This window comes from Herpailurus yagouaroundi, unplaced genomic scaffold, assembly GCF_014898765.1.
Source record: "Herpailurus yagouaroundi ecotype Mexico unplaced genomic scaffold, PumYag 29, whole genome shotgun sequence".
In the NCBI taxonomy this organism is placed as follows: domain Eukaryota; kingdom Metazoa; phylum Chordata; class Mammalia; order Carnivora; family Felidae; genus Herpailurus; species Herpailurus yagouaroundi.
Window position 1 is genome coordinate 95,018,252 of NW_024412377.1, and position 15,164 is coordinate 95,033,415.

A 15,164-nucleotide genomic window follows, 5' to 3' on the forward strand; every position below is an offset into this window, starting at 1 on the left:
GCAAATGCTCTCCTGGGTGCAGCCACCCCTAACAATACAATAACTATGAATCTATCATATGCTGGAGGTTTTCTGATGTCTCTATTTCCTGAATGAGAACTGCTTTGTAAAGTCACTGATTTCAGCTCTAGAAAGTGTAATGGCTGCTTTGTGTTAACAGCTGAGAATGAAAATTCTCATTTAATATTCTAGATTTTGTCTCCTGAAAAGAGTCTCTTGGGATTTGCTGGCATCATTAATAGTGAGGCGACAGTTTCTAATCTTAAATTCTCTCGATTAAAACCAAAAGATTGCCTTTCTTTGTTGAGTGACTCTCATGTCCCTGCAAACATCAGCACTTTGTGTTTGCTTGGCAGTGGGGGTAATTTCACAACAAACTGATCAATAACAAAGGGTTTGGGGGAGCTATTTTAACATCCTAAGAACCAGAAGGTGTATTTTGAACTAGGGCTTGAGGAGTGAGGGTCCACTCTACCTGGCAGTCAACAGCCAGGGGGAAGAAAAGGTAGTCAAACACTCTAAAATCAGTTTCTAAAGCAAAATGTCCGCATTCTCTGGACAACATTTAACAAATCAATCCTTAACCTCCCACCGTCTGTCAAATTCTTCAGATGGCTGTTATCCTCACTACTTATTTACTTAGCAAACACCTGTATTACCTCAACCAGGCACACGCTGAGTTACGTACATTACTTCATTTAATTCTGTCCACAGTCCTCTGACCTAAGTACTGCTGTCCTCCCTTTACACTTGAGAAATCCGGGCTGCTTCCAGCTTTGCCAAGCTTGGTGGCCCCGGATTTGGCTTCTGACACCCAAGAGAGATCTCTTTCGCTCTCCTCGCGATATTCCCGGCACCTCGAATCCCACGTGCCAGTGCACCGGACGGGCCCTGGCGGCCCGCGGGGCGCGGGGCTCGGGCCCAGGGCTGCGGCGCCGGTGCCGCGCGGAGCGAGCGTGGTTTCCGCGCTGACCTGCTCGGCCCGACGCCCTCAGCCCAGGGGCTTCGCGGCGGGCCCGGCTATGGAGCGCCCCGAGCCCGCCGAGGTGCGCATGAGCCAGGCCATCCAGCCCGCGCACGCCAACCCGCGCGGCGAGCTGAGCGCGGGGCAGCTTCTCAAGTGGATCGACGCCACCGCCTGCCTGGCTGGTAGGGGGCCGACGCGGAGGGACGGGGAGGAGGTGGGGGGGCGGAAGGGTAGCGCGGAAGGCCGGCGTGGCGGGGGTGGCGGGCCGGCTTGGATACCGGGATGTAGGGTGGTGGGGGTCGGGACATGAGAGGATCCCGAGGCCAGGGGTGCAGGCCGACCCACCCCAGTACGGAAGCAGACGCTTGGCGCCCCAGTCCTCACCATTCCTGGACCCGGGGTCCGTGAGGAGAGAGAGGCAAGGAGAGGGTATTTACAGCTGTGAGTAGTTGGGGACCCTAACGGTTGCGGTAGTTCATCCAACACCGGGAATGACCTAGACCAGTGATTCTCAGACCTTTCAGCCTCAGGACTCCTTTACCCCATTAGGTAAGTGAGGACCCCGCACTTTTGTTTATGTGGGTTATTTTGTTGATATTGACCATCACCGAAATCTTTTGTTATTTTTTAAAATATTTATTTTTTGAGAGGGCACAAGCTGGGTTGGGACAGCAGAGAGAGGTGGGGGCGAGGGGGCAGAGGATCCCAAGCGGGCTCTGGGCTGACAGCAGTGAGCCTGATGATGGGCTCAAACTCAGTAACCCTGAGATCATGACCTGAGACGAACTTAGATGCCCTACTGACTGAGCCACTCAGGAGACCCTCAAAATCTTTTAAAATGAATTCATTTTAAAAGAACAAGAATAAACCCATGACGTAATTTTATTGAAAAATAACTATTTTCACCAGTAATAAAACTATGCTTAAAGGCATGCTCTTGGTTTACATTTTTGCAAATCTCTTTACTATCTAGTTTGATAGATTACTCCTTTCTTACATCTGCTTCTGCATTCAGTTTGTTGCTACCACACCTTATTTCGTCTCCTCTCAGGACCTTTGCACCTGCTTCTCATTTTACCTTTATGACCTTCTTTTGCCCTTTCCATGCATTACATCTCAGCTTAAACAGCCTTTCCTCAGAGAAGTCTTTCTTGACCACTTGTTTACATTTGTACTCTTCCAGCGGTTTTAGCAGAATGCCCTTTTTTATTTCCTTCCTACTGCTTAGCACAATCTGTAATTATTTTGTGTGTTGATCTCTTCACCTCTTTATTTTCTGCCTGGCCAATTCGCATGTAAGCTAAAGTTAGTTCTCTAGTGCTTAGTAAGCACTAAACAAAAACCTCTGCTTTCATGGATAGGTAGGTTGGTGATGAATGGGTCCAAAACTTGGAATCTCATTTCTGAAATGAAGTCAGGCTTTGCATAACGCAGGAACAGACCTGGCAAAGGTATATTGTGAAGGAAAATATGTTAAGATTAAAAACTAAAGCTGGAAGGAGCTTAAGATCATGTTTCTTAGGACTCTTATTTTACAAAGGACAAAAGTAAAGTTCAGATGATGACAGAACCCCGCTTTTCTCACTGAGTAGCAATAGTTTCTAATCCCGTGTGTTAACCGCCCCCAAAATTTAGTCATATATTCATGCCAATCTGTTTGTTTGTTTTCTGTTTGTTGATAGGTCTGTTTGGTTTCTCTCTTAACAGTTTTTATCAGTATTTGAGGTTGATTATAATAACATAAATAATGGAAGAATAAATGTAAAATTAATTCCCATCTAAGGGAAACAATTGTAAAAATCACTGAGGTTGCTAATAAAAATGATGCCTATTGCCAAGGCAACTGAATACATTATGTGAATAATGAAGTGATCATTTTGTGCTTCTGTCCTGTAAAGAATAAACAATTGCTGTGCTGCAATTGTCAGAAAAGTGTCTGCCTTTTTACATCTTTGGAAACTCAGGCCATAGACTGATTCAATTGATAACCAACTGCTTTGGATTAATAGCTCTGTTGCTAATAATACAACATTAAAGAAACCTTTATGATAAAGTTAGTTTGGAAACATGGAAATACCTGTGTTAAACACTCTATGGTGAGAAGCACCACATAAGCAAGGGACGTTATTTAGTCAAGGTGCAACAGAATCTGTGGCAGAGAAATGCTCCGCCATAGTGCTGTCCTTTCTTTGATAAGAGTAGTACAAAAACTGGTTTTCCTGGCATTTTCCCAGCCAGAGTTCCTGGTTGACCAGCACTTTTCCACAGGCCCATTACTATGATAAATAATGATCCCAGCCATAGACCTAAGGCTCTTCTGTGACACCCAGACACTGCTAGATTCCAAAAGATCTTCTCAATATTTAAATAAAGATTAAATATGTTCACTATCATTTTGGCATTAAACCTCATTTCTGTCAGTAGTCCCATTTTTCTAGTCTTTCCTTAAGCCTAGAGGAATGAAACCATATCTGAGTCATTCTCCACCCTCTGTATACATTTCTTATTTTGAAATATCACAAACTCACCCTTTTCTGTATTGCATTTCTGAATTTTGTCCAGGGTTCACTCTCTTAGGAATGGCATGCAGTCCATCCAGTAACACAAGTCAAAAATCTAGAAGTCATCCCTTCTTGATACCTCTCTCTACCTTGCTTCCCCCTCCACATACTCAACCCATGAACTAAGTCCTATCAGTGTTACCTTAAAGAAATCACTCAAACCCAACCACCTTGCTGTGGCTCCACTGCCACCACCTAGGCCAACCTATCATCATCCTTCATATGAACTTCAGCAGTGGTTTCTAAACTGATCATCTCCATTCATTCTGGTGTCCTCTCCACACTACATCTAAAATATTTTTTGAAGGGCTAATCTGATCATATCATTGTTGTTTATCTCCCCCCCCCCCACCTTCTTTATCAAGAGTTACAAGCATTCCTCTTCTGGCATAGTAAGTATCTCCTATTAGAAAAAAAAAAGGCACATAGATAACTGTTATAAACTCTGGATAAAACAGTAAATAAAACCTACTTATGGGCAACTGACAGGTGAAAAAAAGCAGATTTAAACACTTGGAAGTCAACACTTGGAAGAAGAGAATGGTACTAGCTAACTTTCTCTGTTTTGTTTTAGTTTTTTAATGCCTTTAAGCCTGAAGAAAGACCTTACTCTGCTCCCAGCTAAGTTTTTGATGGAAAACCCACAGACTTGCTGATTTGAAGAGCTATAGGATTTGGGGGAAACACAGCTACTTAAATGTGAGGAGGAAGTTTCAAGAGAGGAGAGAACTGAAGAGGCAGAGCTGTATAATCTATCTATATTTTTGGCTCAAATCTCTGGTGAAGCTTGAATCATGCATGCATAGAAGAAACTCCAGCCTTGCTAGATGATGCCAAAAGAATTGGGAAAGGGCTGTTACAACCTCTAGGGAGATAGACTTTTATAGTGGGAATTTAGTTAAGTACTTACTTGGAAAAACAAAACAAAACAAAACAATACTGTTTAGAGAAACATGTAAGAACCCATAATTTCTACAATGTATCACTCACAATGGCTAGGATATAGTCCAAAATTACTTTATATACAAAGAAACAGGAAAATATGATGCATTCTTAAGTGAAAAGATAATGGTGATCAAGCCTCGATGATCCGAGTGTTAGAATTAAGCATCCATTATTCTATAGCAGCTATAATAAGTATGCTTGAGGATGTAATAAAAACTCATCATAAAATAAAAATCATCATAAAGAATGAAAAGATAGTAAGTCTCAAGAGAGAAGTAGAAACTAAAAAAAGAACCAAATGAAAATTCCCAAACTGAAAATTACAGCATCTGAAATTTAAAAATTCACTGGATAGGGGCGCCTGGGTGGCTCAGTCGGTTGAGCGTCCGACTTAGGCTCAGGTCACGATCTCGAGGTCCGTGAGTTTGAGCCCCGCATTGGGCTCTGTGCTGACATCTCGGAGCCTGGAGCCTGTTTCAGATTCTGTGTCTCCCTCTCTCTCTGACCCTCCCCCGTTCATGCTCTGTCTCTCTCTGTCTCAAAAATAAATAAACGTTAAAAAAAATTTAAAAAAAAAATAAAAAATAAAAATTCACTGGATAGGCTTAACAGCTGATTGGAGGAGAGTAAGTAAACATAAAGATGGACAATAAAAATTACTCAGTCTGAAGAAAAGGGAAAAGATGAATTTAAAAAATGAACAAGTGAACAGATATATCAAAACCACATCAAAAAGTATAACATACATGTAAAAGAAGCCCCAAAAGAAATGAGAGAAAGTCTGAGGCATAAAACAAACATTTAAAGAAATAGTAGCTGAAATTTTCCCATATGTGGTGAAAGACATACATTTACAGATTCGAGATCATAGGACACCAAGCAAGATTAATACAAACACAAAACAAAACAAAACCTCACATCTATCACAGGCAAACTATGATGAAAAGAAAATCTTGAAAGCTGGCAGAGAAAAACACTGTGCTATACATAGGAGAACACTGGTTAGAATTACTTATGACCTCATCAGAAACAATGGAATCCATAAGACAGATATTGAACCAATATCTTCAATAATAGTTATAAAACTGTCAACCAAGAGCTTCAAGGCCCTGTGCATAGTCCATTCTCAGCCGACCCTTCAGCCTTACCGTACCAGCTCTCCTTCTTGCTTTCTGCATTTTATCCTTAAAGACTTTGATCAGGATCTTTGCAGTTCCTTTTGCTCAGTGTGCTCTCCTTTTCTCTCTTCTTCCTCCTCAACACATCTATTTTTATCCTACTCATCCTTCACATGTCAGCTGAAGCATCCCCTCCACTTGGACATCTGCCCTGACATCCTCGCTAGGTCTAGTTTCTCGTGTTATGACTCCCATAAAATTGATGTTTTCTTCAGGGCACTTAATTCATTTTGTTATTTATTCCTTTAATTAATCCATGGCTTCCACTAGTCTCCAAGAGAACAGAGATCATGGCTGTTTTACATTTCCATCACCTTACATAAAGGCTAACACAGCACAGGTATTCAGTCAATATTAGTTAAAGGAATGAATGAATGGAGATGCCACCATTTTAATCAGTCATCATCTCATACCTGGATTACAACCACTTACCTAGTCTGCTACTGTTTCCAGCTTCTCTGTTTCCCACGGGAAATCAGTAATAGCTTTAGAGTTTCTCCACTTTGATTAGCATACTGTATGAAAGACAATCAAAATCAAGAACCAGAGCAAGCTGGTCCTGTTAAATTAATATCTGACACACTTGTGTAAAAAAAACAACTGCATATAATCACACATAAAAATTGTGATCATATGTTGGTTCCCCATATTTCTATTTTCTATTTTTAATTTCATGACCCTTAAAAGTCTATAGCATAAACCATGGCTGCTGAGCATCTGAAGCCCATCTTTAGCTAAGCACTTCTCTGAAGAGTGTACCTTGGTTGGTCTTTTCTGAGAGTTCCTATTGCTTCTGTAGTCAAAATCACTATTTGGAACATTGTATTCAATCTTTCCAAGCCTGGATTTCCTCGTTTGTAAAATGAAACCAGTAATAGTACCAACCTCATGTAATTGACATGCATAAATACTTAGTTCAGTGCCTGGTCAATAATAAATGCTTAATAAATGGCAACTATTATTATGATAATATTTGTTCATGATCCCTAATGCAATCTAGTATAGTGTTGTATATACATAATAGATACTCGATATATACAATCAAAATATATAAAAATAAAAAAATTAGTCTTATTGATTATTGCACTTTAGTTATCATTTAAATCATTCAAAACTGGTTATTCATATTGGCATACATGGTAACATTTTATTAACAAGAATAGTTTAATAAACTCAACATCCTGTTCTCTCAGGTAACTGGAACGAATGTCTATTAGGTACTCCTTAGTGAATGTCTTATAGCCTGTATTTGCAAGGATCTGGTAGTTCTCTGGAAATCTTAAGCTCTAAAATGGCATCTACTATAGCTGGCTCTCTAATTGCCACTGAGCAGACTTATTAAGAGATAACACTGACTTCTCAGTATTGGGAAATCAGTAGGAATTTAACAAATGTTTGATACACTGAATTCAATTGAGCCCATCTTGAGTATTTCTAGAGTCTGGTACTTTTACATTCCCTTCCTCTCATTGAACTTTATAGCTGGGAAGGCAGTCATTCCTTCTCCATCAATCACACACTAACTATGGTTAGTTTTCTGGTAACTCAATTTGTATTATGTGCATGTTTGGAAGAACAGCTAGTTATTTCCAACTTATAAAACCAAAATGTGCAATTTTCTACAAATTAGATTATAGAGAGGAGTGTTCTAAATAGCTGCTCTCTGGAGTATTTCCCCATGTCTCTTTACCTGGCACTATCAAGTAATATTGTAGTTAAAGTAATCCACACAAAGAATACAACTATAGTATAATTCACTGACTTTCTTTTTCATGTCTCTAAAAGTGTGAAGAATAAAGAGTGAAGTCTCCAAAATTAAAATGAGGTTCAAAGCACTTAAAAAGCCGGTGCAGTCTGTTTGGGTTTTAACTGAATGTTCGTCAAAATCAAATTCTGACAGAAGCACATGTCAACATTTTTCCTAAAGAGATTAAGTTATGATATTTTTATATAAAGCAAAATCAACAATCAAAAAATATCTCAACAAATTAAATGCAGGCATGGAATATGGATAGCTAGGGTTCTTCCCTAATCTCCTTATACCCTATTTAATATTCTCCTCTCCAACATAATTACCGCATACAGAATTTGGTAATAATGAACAATAAATATTGACTAAATACCTAATAGATGCTGAATATTTCTCTGCTACTCAAGAGAAGTTGCTCTGCAATTTGGGGTCTGATGTCAGTGTCTCCTATACTATTCAGTACTTATACTTGTTAAGTGGTCTAAATATAATCAGCTTTTTGTTATGTGGGATAATGGATACAGCTTTGATGAATTGTTTTTAAAACAAAAGAAGGGTCATATCTAACAAAATATTTAAAGTTGGTACCAACTTAATAAAATTGCTATTTAAATAGCTAGATATACTAGATATTGGTTTTGAATTTCAAATCAAAGACAGTACAATAATTTCCATTCAGTAGAAGTACAACTTACAGAGCAAAAGAACTGTCATTGATCCAGATCATCTCTAAGTGTGGGCATAGTGGTACTTCACTGAACCAGAGGATGATTACTAGAATACATCCATTTAACTTTTATTCTTTTCCCTTATGCTGAAATATTTAACCATAACTATTAATTAACACATTTTTGCTGTTTTTGAAGCTGAAAAGCATGCTGGGATTTCCTGTGTTACAGCCTCAGTGGATGACATACAATTTGAGGAGACAGCTAGGTAAGTGGTATTGCTCTATCACACCTTTCTCCTGGGCTTTTTGGCTCATTTGCAACATATATTTGCATTACCTATGCTTGTTTATTTGGAGTCAATGATCCAATTTGTTAATTAAATATTTGACCTAATGTAAATCAATAAAATAGTAATTGCAGGACCTACTTTTAGTAAACACTTTGAAGTAGAAATTCATAGTCCTGATTTTATTGAGAAATAGCTCTCCAAATGGATGCATTCTTGTATGAGGCAGAGCTGGATTTCTAAAAGCTGATTCTTAATGGCTCCTTCCTCTACAAGAAGAATAATTAATGATAATAAGAGTATCTATGATGGTGAATTTCATCATTAAGTTGTTGAGTGAACGTTAATTCATGTGAATACAAATGTTAAATTATGAAAAACATTTAATGTGTGAGAGCGTTTATGTGCTTTACCATCTCCTATTGTAGAAAATTTCAAGATTAACAAATGTTTCAAACATATACAAAAATAGAAGAGTACAGTATATCCCCAAGGACCATCACCTGACTACAATAATAATAAGCTCATGGAAACTCTTGTTTTATCACTACTTCTCCATACTTCCCCACACACCTAGATTATTGTGAAAGGAGATCCCAGGCATCATTTATGAATATTTCATTATATATTTCTATATGATAAGGACTCTTTTAGAAAACATAATAACAACAATACCATTAACAGAAATCATTATTCCCAATGACCTCAAAAGATATTTTTTAAAAAATTAAACAATTGGTTTCTTGAATCAGGATTGAATATGGTTGATTTCGCTTCTTTCTTTTCTCCTAGTTTTTTTTTTTTTAAAGAAACCTGGTCATTTGTTCTGTAGAGTTTACATTTTGTATTTGCTCATTGTATCCCTGTCTAACCTGTTCACCCACCCTTTGTATTTCTTATACAATGATAGTTACATCTAAAAATTGGTCAGATGAAGGTTTGATATTTTGGTAAAATTAGTTCTTGTCAAGAGCACGTAATGTCTAATGATCATTACTTAGAACCATTATTTCATTACATATTGGCAGAATGGTAATGTGCTAATACTATCATTTGTTCTTCATTTATTTTCTGAAGTATTTGTGTAGAGAGACTCATTATCTCATTAATTACTTGGTTACCCTTAAGTAAAGTTTGTCTAGGAAAGACAAGCTTAATTCTTTCTCTTTATTTAGTGTCATTGTAAGCCCATGGATTTTAACATATTTGATGCATTTCAATTCTGACAAGATGGGCTCATCTTTTACATTTCCTTACAAAAACTTAGTCATAAATTTCTTCAAAAGAAATTGTAAGTAGAGATCACAATTTGGGCAGAAAATGTGCTCATTTATATAGGGTTGGTCATTGTTTCTAGATTTTTTCCAGTGGACAGAATTAAGAATTATTTGTTTTTTTAAAGAGTTTATACTAGGGGTGTCTGGGCGGCTCAGTTGGTTGAGTGTCTGACTCTAGATTTCGGTTCAGGTCATGATCTTCTCGTTTGTGGGGTCGAGCCCCACATGAGGCTCTATGCTGACAGCAGGGAGCCTGCTTAGGAATCTTTCTCTCTCCCTCTGCCCATCTGTCCCTCTCGTGCTGTCTCTCTCTCTGTCTCAAAATAAATAAATGTAAACATTTAAAAAATAAATAGTTTATACTAATAACTAATAAATTAGCATTATATGGTTTTTTTAAGGAGGATTATATGTTTTTATGTTTGTATCTCTGGTTTTGTTTTTGTTTTTCCCTGAATATCTTGATCCTTGAAGACATGAACATAACTTAAAAGGAAAAGGAAGAGAGAAAGTCATCTGTTTCTGGTCTTGGATGGTTCTCAAGGACCATGGGGGTAGTTGGCATTGTTTTCAAACCCTAAGTAGTCTTGTCCAATGAGATACTCAGTTTATCTCCCCAACCTTACTGTTTACATTTACCTGTTTGGCATTTATTTATTTAGATACAAGCAAAATTAAATTAAATGAAACCACATGCATAAAAAAATCACTTCTTCAAAGCTGATACAGAAGAAATTTTTGGTAGAAATTAGAATCATAGACATGGAGAGACCTTTATAGGTCAGCCCAGCTTTCTCTTTGTAACAACAAGAAACTGAGGCCTAATTCCCCAAGCAAGCCAGGAGACAGAGGGTGCTTAGAGTCTGGATTTCCTTATGCTTAATCCAGTGCTTTTCCCAACCCACTGCTTCTGCTTTTGTGATCAGCAACTTTTACTGAACACTTCTCAATGGTTGTTCTCACAGGCAGCTGCAGTGTCACTGAAAGAGCTCTTGACATTCTAGAGTCTTGTAGATGCAGATAGAGACACACTGACTAAACTCACATACTAGCTATGTGATTTTCCTTGAAGTAGAAAAAATTGATAAGTGTTTGCATATCAGCAAAATTACAAATTACTATAAACCCAAACTTACTTAAGACTAGATGAAGTGCCATTATTAATTTAGGAGTTCCAAAAGTGTATTGTAATAAAGTATCTATCACATACTTTCCAAACTTAAATTCTGTAACTTACACTTAACTAGCAATCTCATCACCGAAATATGGGTTAGTTTTTTTAAGCCATTTTGTGTTGGTGTTATCAAAAAGGATTTGTGGCCACTAACATCATGGAAAGGGGCCTTCTTCTATTTTTTACATGGGACCTGAATCATAAAAAGAGAAAATTGAAAGCTACCTACAGAAAACCATATATTGATGGATTGGGAGAAGATGGCGGCATACGAGGACACTGGGCTCACCACGTCCTGCTGATCACTTAGATTCCACCCACATCTGCCTAAATAACCCAGAAAACCGCCAGAAGACTAGGCGAACGAACTCTCTGGAGCCAAGCGTAGATAAGAGGCCCACGGAAGAGGGTAAGAAGGGCGGCGAGGCGGTGTGCGCTACACGGACTGGTGGGATGGAGCCGGGGCAGTGGAGGGCAGCCCGCCCGGCAAGGCAGAGTCCCTGAGTCTGACTTGCAAAAGCGGAGGGGCCGGACTGCGTGAGTTCTGACAGCCAGCGGGACTTAATATCTGGAATGTTAAAAGTCAACAGCTCTGCTTGGAGAGCGGGAGGGCGAGAGGACACTGGGAGGGAGAGGTGTTGAGCCCTGGAAGTCAGAGCTCAGCTTGGTGGGGAACAAAGGTGCTGGCTAGTGCCATCTCCCTCGCCCATCCCCCAGCCAAACTCCAAAGGGAACCAGTTCCCCTCATGGAACTTGTTTGCACTGCACAAACACCCAACGCTGTGCTTCTGTGGATCCATCCCTCCGACAGATCTGCCTACCTCCCAGTGCCACAGGGCCCCTCCCAAAGCGGACCACCAAAGGCAAGGCGAGCTGAGTCTGCCCCTTCCACCCCTGTGCACCTTGAAGATCCACCCTGGCTAATACACCAGATCCCATCAAAGCAGCACCATAAGCCTGGCAGTGTGCAAGTAGCCCAGACAGATGCAGGGCTAATTCAACATTTGCAAATCAGTCAATGTGATACATCACATTAATAAAAGAAAAGAACCATATGATCCTGTCGATGCAGAAAAAGCATTTGACAAAATTCAGCATCCTTTCTTAATAATAACCCTCGAGAAAGTCAGGATAGAAGGAACATACTTAAACATCATAAAAGCCATTTATGAAAAGCCCATAGCTAATATCATCCTCAATGGGGAAAAACTGAGAGCTTTCCCCCTGAGATCAGGAACATGACAGGGATGTCCACTCTCACCGCTGTTGTCTAACATAGTGTTGGAAGTGCTAACATCAGCAATCAGACAACAAAAGGAAATCAAAGGCATCAAAACTGGCAATGATGATGTCAAGCGTTCACTTTTTGCAGATGTCATGATATTATGCATGGAGAACCCGATAGACTCCACCAAAAGTCTGCTAGAACTGATCCATGACTTCAGCAAAGTCACAGGATACAAAATCAATGTACAGAAATCAGTTGCATTCTTATACACTAATAATGAAGCAACAGAAAGACAAATAAAGAAACTGATCCCATTCACAATTGCACCAAGGAGCATAAAATACCTAGGAATAAATCTAGCCAAAGGTGTAAAAGATCCGTATGCTAAAGACTATAGAAAGCTTATGAAGGAAATTGAAGAAGATGTAAAGAAATGGAAAAACATTCCGTGTTCATGTGTTGGAAAAATAAATATTGTCAAAATGTCAATACTACCCAAAGCTATCTACACATTCAATGCAATCCCTATCAAAATTGCACCAGCATTCTTCTCGAAGCTACAACAAGAAATCCTAAAATTTGTATGGAACCACAAAAGACCCTCATAGCCAAAGTAATTTTGAAGAAGACCAAAGCAGGAGGCATCACAATCCCAGACTTTAGCCTTTACTACAAAGCTGTCATCATCAAGACAGCATGGTATTGGCACAAAAACAGACACATAGACCAATGGAATAGAATAGAAACCCCAGAACTAGACCCACAAAAGTGTGGCCAACTCATGTTTGACAAAGCAGGAAAGAACATCCAATGGAAAAAAGACAGTCTCTTTAACAAATGGTGCTGGGAGAACTGGACAGCAACATGCAGAAGGATGAAACTAGACCACTTTCTTATGCCATTCACAAAAATAAACTCAAAATGGATAAAGGACCTGAATGTGAGACAGGAAACCATCAAAACCCTAGAGGAGAAAGCAGGGAAAGACCTCTCTGACCTCAGCCACAGCAATTTCTTACTTGACACATCTCCAAAGGCAAGGGAATTAAAAACAAAAATGAACTATTGGGACCTCATGAAGATAAAAAGCTTCTGCACTGCCAAGGAAACAACCAACAAAACTAAAAGGCAACCAACGGAATGAGAAAAGATATTTGCAAATGACATATCAGACAAAGGGCTAGTATCCAAAATGTATAAAGAGCTCACCAAACTCCACACCCGAAAAACAAATAATCCAGTGAAAAAATGGGCAGAAAACATGAAAAGACACTTCTCTAAAGAAGACATCTAGATGGCCAACAGGCACATGAAAAGATGCTCAACGTCGCTCCTCATCAGGGAAATACAAATCAAAACCACACTCAGATACCACCTCACGCCAGTCAGAGTGGCCAAAATGAACAAATCGGGAGACTCTAGATGCTGGAGAGGCTGTGGAGAAATGGGAACCCTCTTGCACTGTTGGTGGGAATGCAAATTGGTGCAGCCACTCTGGTAAACAGTGTGGAGATTCCTCAAAAAATTAAAAATAGACCTACCCTATGACCCAGCAATAGCACTGCTAAGAATTTTCCCAAGGGATACAGGAATGCTGATGCATAGGGGCACTTGTACCCCAATGTTTATAGCAGCACTCTCAACAATAGCCAAATTATGGAAAGAGCCTAAATATCCATCAACTGATGAATGGATAAAGAAATTGTGGTTTATATACACAATGGAATACTAGTTGGCAATGAGAAAGAATGAAATCTGGCCATTTGTAGCAACGTGGATGGAACTGGAGAGTGTTATGCTAAGTGAAATAAGTCATAGAGAGAAAGACAGATAACATATGTTTTCACTCTTAGGTGGATCCTGAGAAACCTAACAGAAGACCATGGGGGAGGGGAAGGAAAAAAAAAAAAAAAGAGAGAGAGAGGAAGGGAGCCAAACCATAAGAGACTCTTAAAAACTGAGAACAAACTGAGGGTTGATGGGGGGTGGAAGGGAGGGGAGGGTGGGTGATGGGTTTTGAGGAAGGCACCTGTTGGGATGAGTACTGGGTGTTGTATGGAAACCAATTTGACAATAAATGTCATATTTAAAAAAAAGTTAAACAAAACCATGTATTTGTTTATAAACCATATCAGATATTAATTAAGTAATTAATTAAATTAATTTAAATTAAATTCTTAAGTATTTATTGCCTATATAAAAAATACTGCAATGGACTCAGTAAGATACATAAGTGTTTGATTATGGCACAATTTTGAAGTGGAGTGGTCACTCAGTCTGGTGAGAGTCAGACAAACACATAATCATCAGAATAGAAAGCATGCTAGGATGCAGCCCTTGGGTGAGATACAAACTCCGTTCTGTGGGGTAGTTTAAAAGGTGCACATTTTGATTAGAAAATCAATGAGAATTTTACCATAGAGGAGTAGCACTTGATGTGTGCCTTAACTGAGGCATAGACTTTTTTCTGGTGAATAGGAAAAGGACTTCGCACAATGAGGCGCTTGTAAGAACCTAAGCACCAAGATGGGAAGGAGCAGAGAGTGTTCAGGAAGAGCCTGGTCTGCAGAGAGGTGATGCCCAGCAGTGGACTGGAGCTACATAACAGAAGACCTTGAATGCCATGCTATGAAATTGGTTTTATTTAGTTGAGATTTCAGTTATTCCATTCATTTGACATTCAATATCGGGAGATTGGTGTGGAGAGCCAGGTTCTTGGAATTCTCCTACTTTTAAAGGCAGGACAGATTCACAAAACCAGAAAAATGGCTTCTGCTCTGACCCCACCCCCAAGTCCAAGTCTGAGAGACAGAGAAGCATAACATTTTAGTAGTTGATGAGTACAAAGTATCACAGTAGCTTTGGAGAGGGACTCTAACTCTGCCTGGCACTATTACTGCAAATCTCTTCTAGAAACTTTACCAAACAGAGCTAGGAACTTTAAAAGGAACAAATATAAGAAAAAAGAAAATTGGTTTGGTTGCATATGCTGGATGTGAAGATTAAGTTAAATTGGGAATGTGTGTGGAGGTTGTTAACACTAAGTCTAGTAGAGCCTCCATAACTATTAGTTGAATCTGTTGAGAGAATTTGGAAATATGGCTCTGAGTTTCAAGAATGATGTCCA

At 39.3% G+C, this 15,164-nt stretch overlaps 1 protein-coding gene across 6 annotated transcripts in view; it reads left to right on the forward strand.

The window, feature by feature from the left end:
- Positions 1-673: 673 nt before the first annotated feature.
- ACOT12 (acyl-CoA thioesterase 12) overlaps positions 674-15,164 on the forward strand; it is a 55,080-nt gene continuing 40,589 nt past the window's right edge. For 2 of the 6 annotated variants that reach the window (XM_040449549.1, XM_040449538.1), the window contains exons 1-2: positions 675-1,149; positions 8,268-8,337. In XM_040449549.1, coding sequence (XP_040305483.1) covers positions 1,023-1,149; positions 8,268-8,337 — 197 coding nt within the window. In that variant the 5' untranslated portion in view covers positions 675-1,022. Of the gene's footprint in view, positions 1,150-1,276; positions 1,517-8,267; positions 8,338-15,164 lie in introns of those variants that run through there. The other 4 variants (XM_040449530.1, XM_040449555.1, XM_040449556.1 and 1 more) reach the window with 3 other exon arrangements.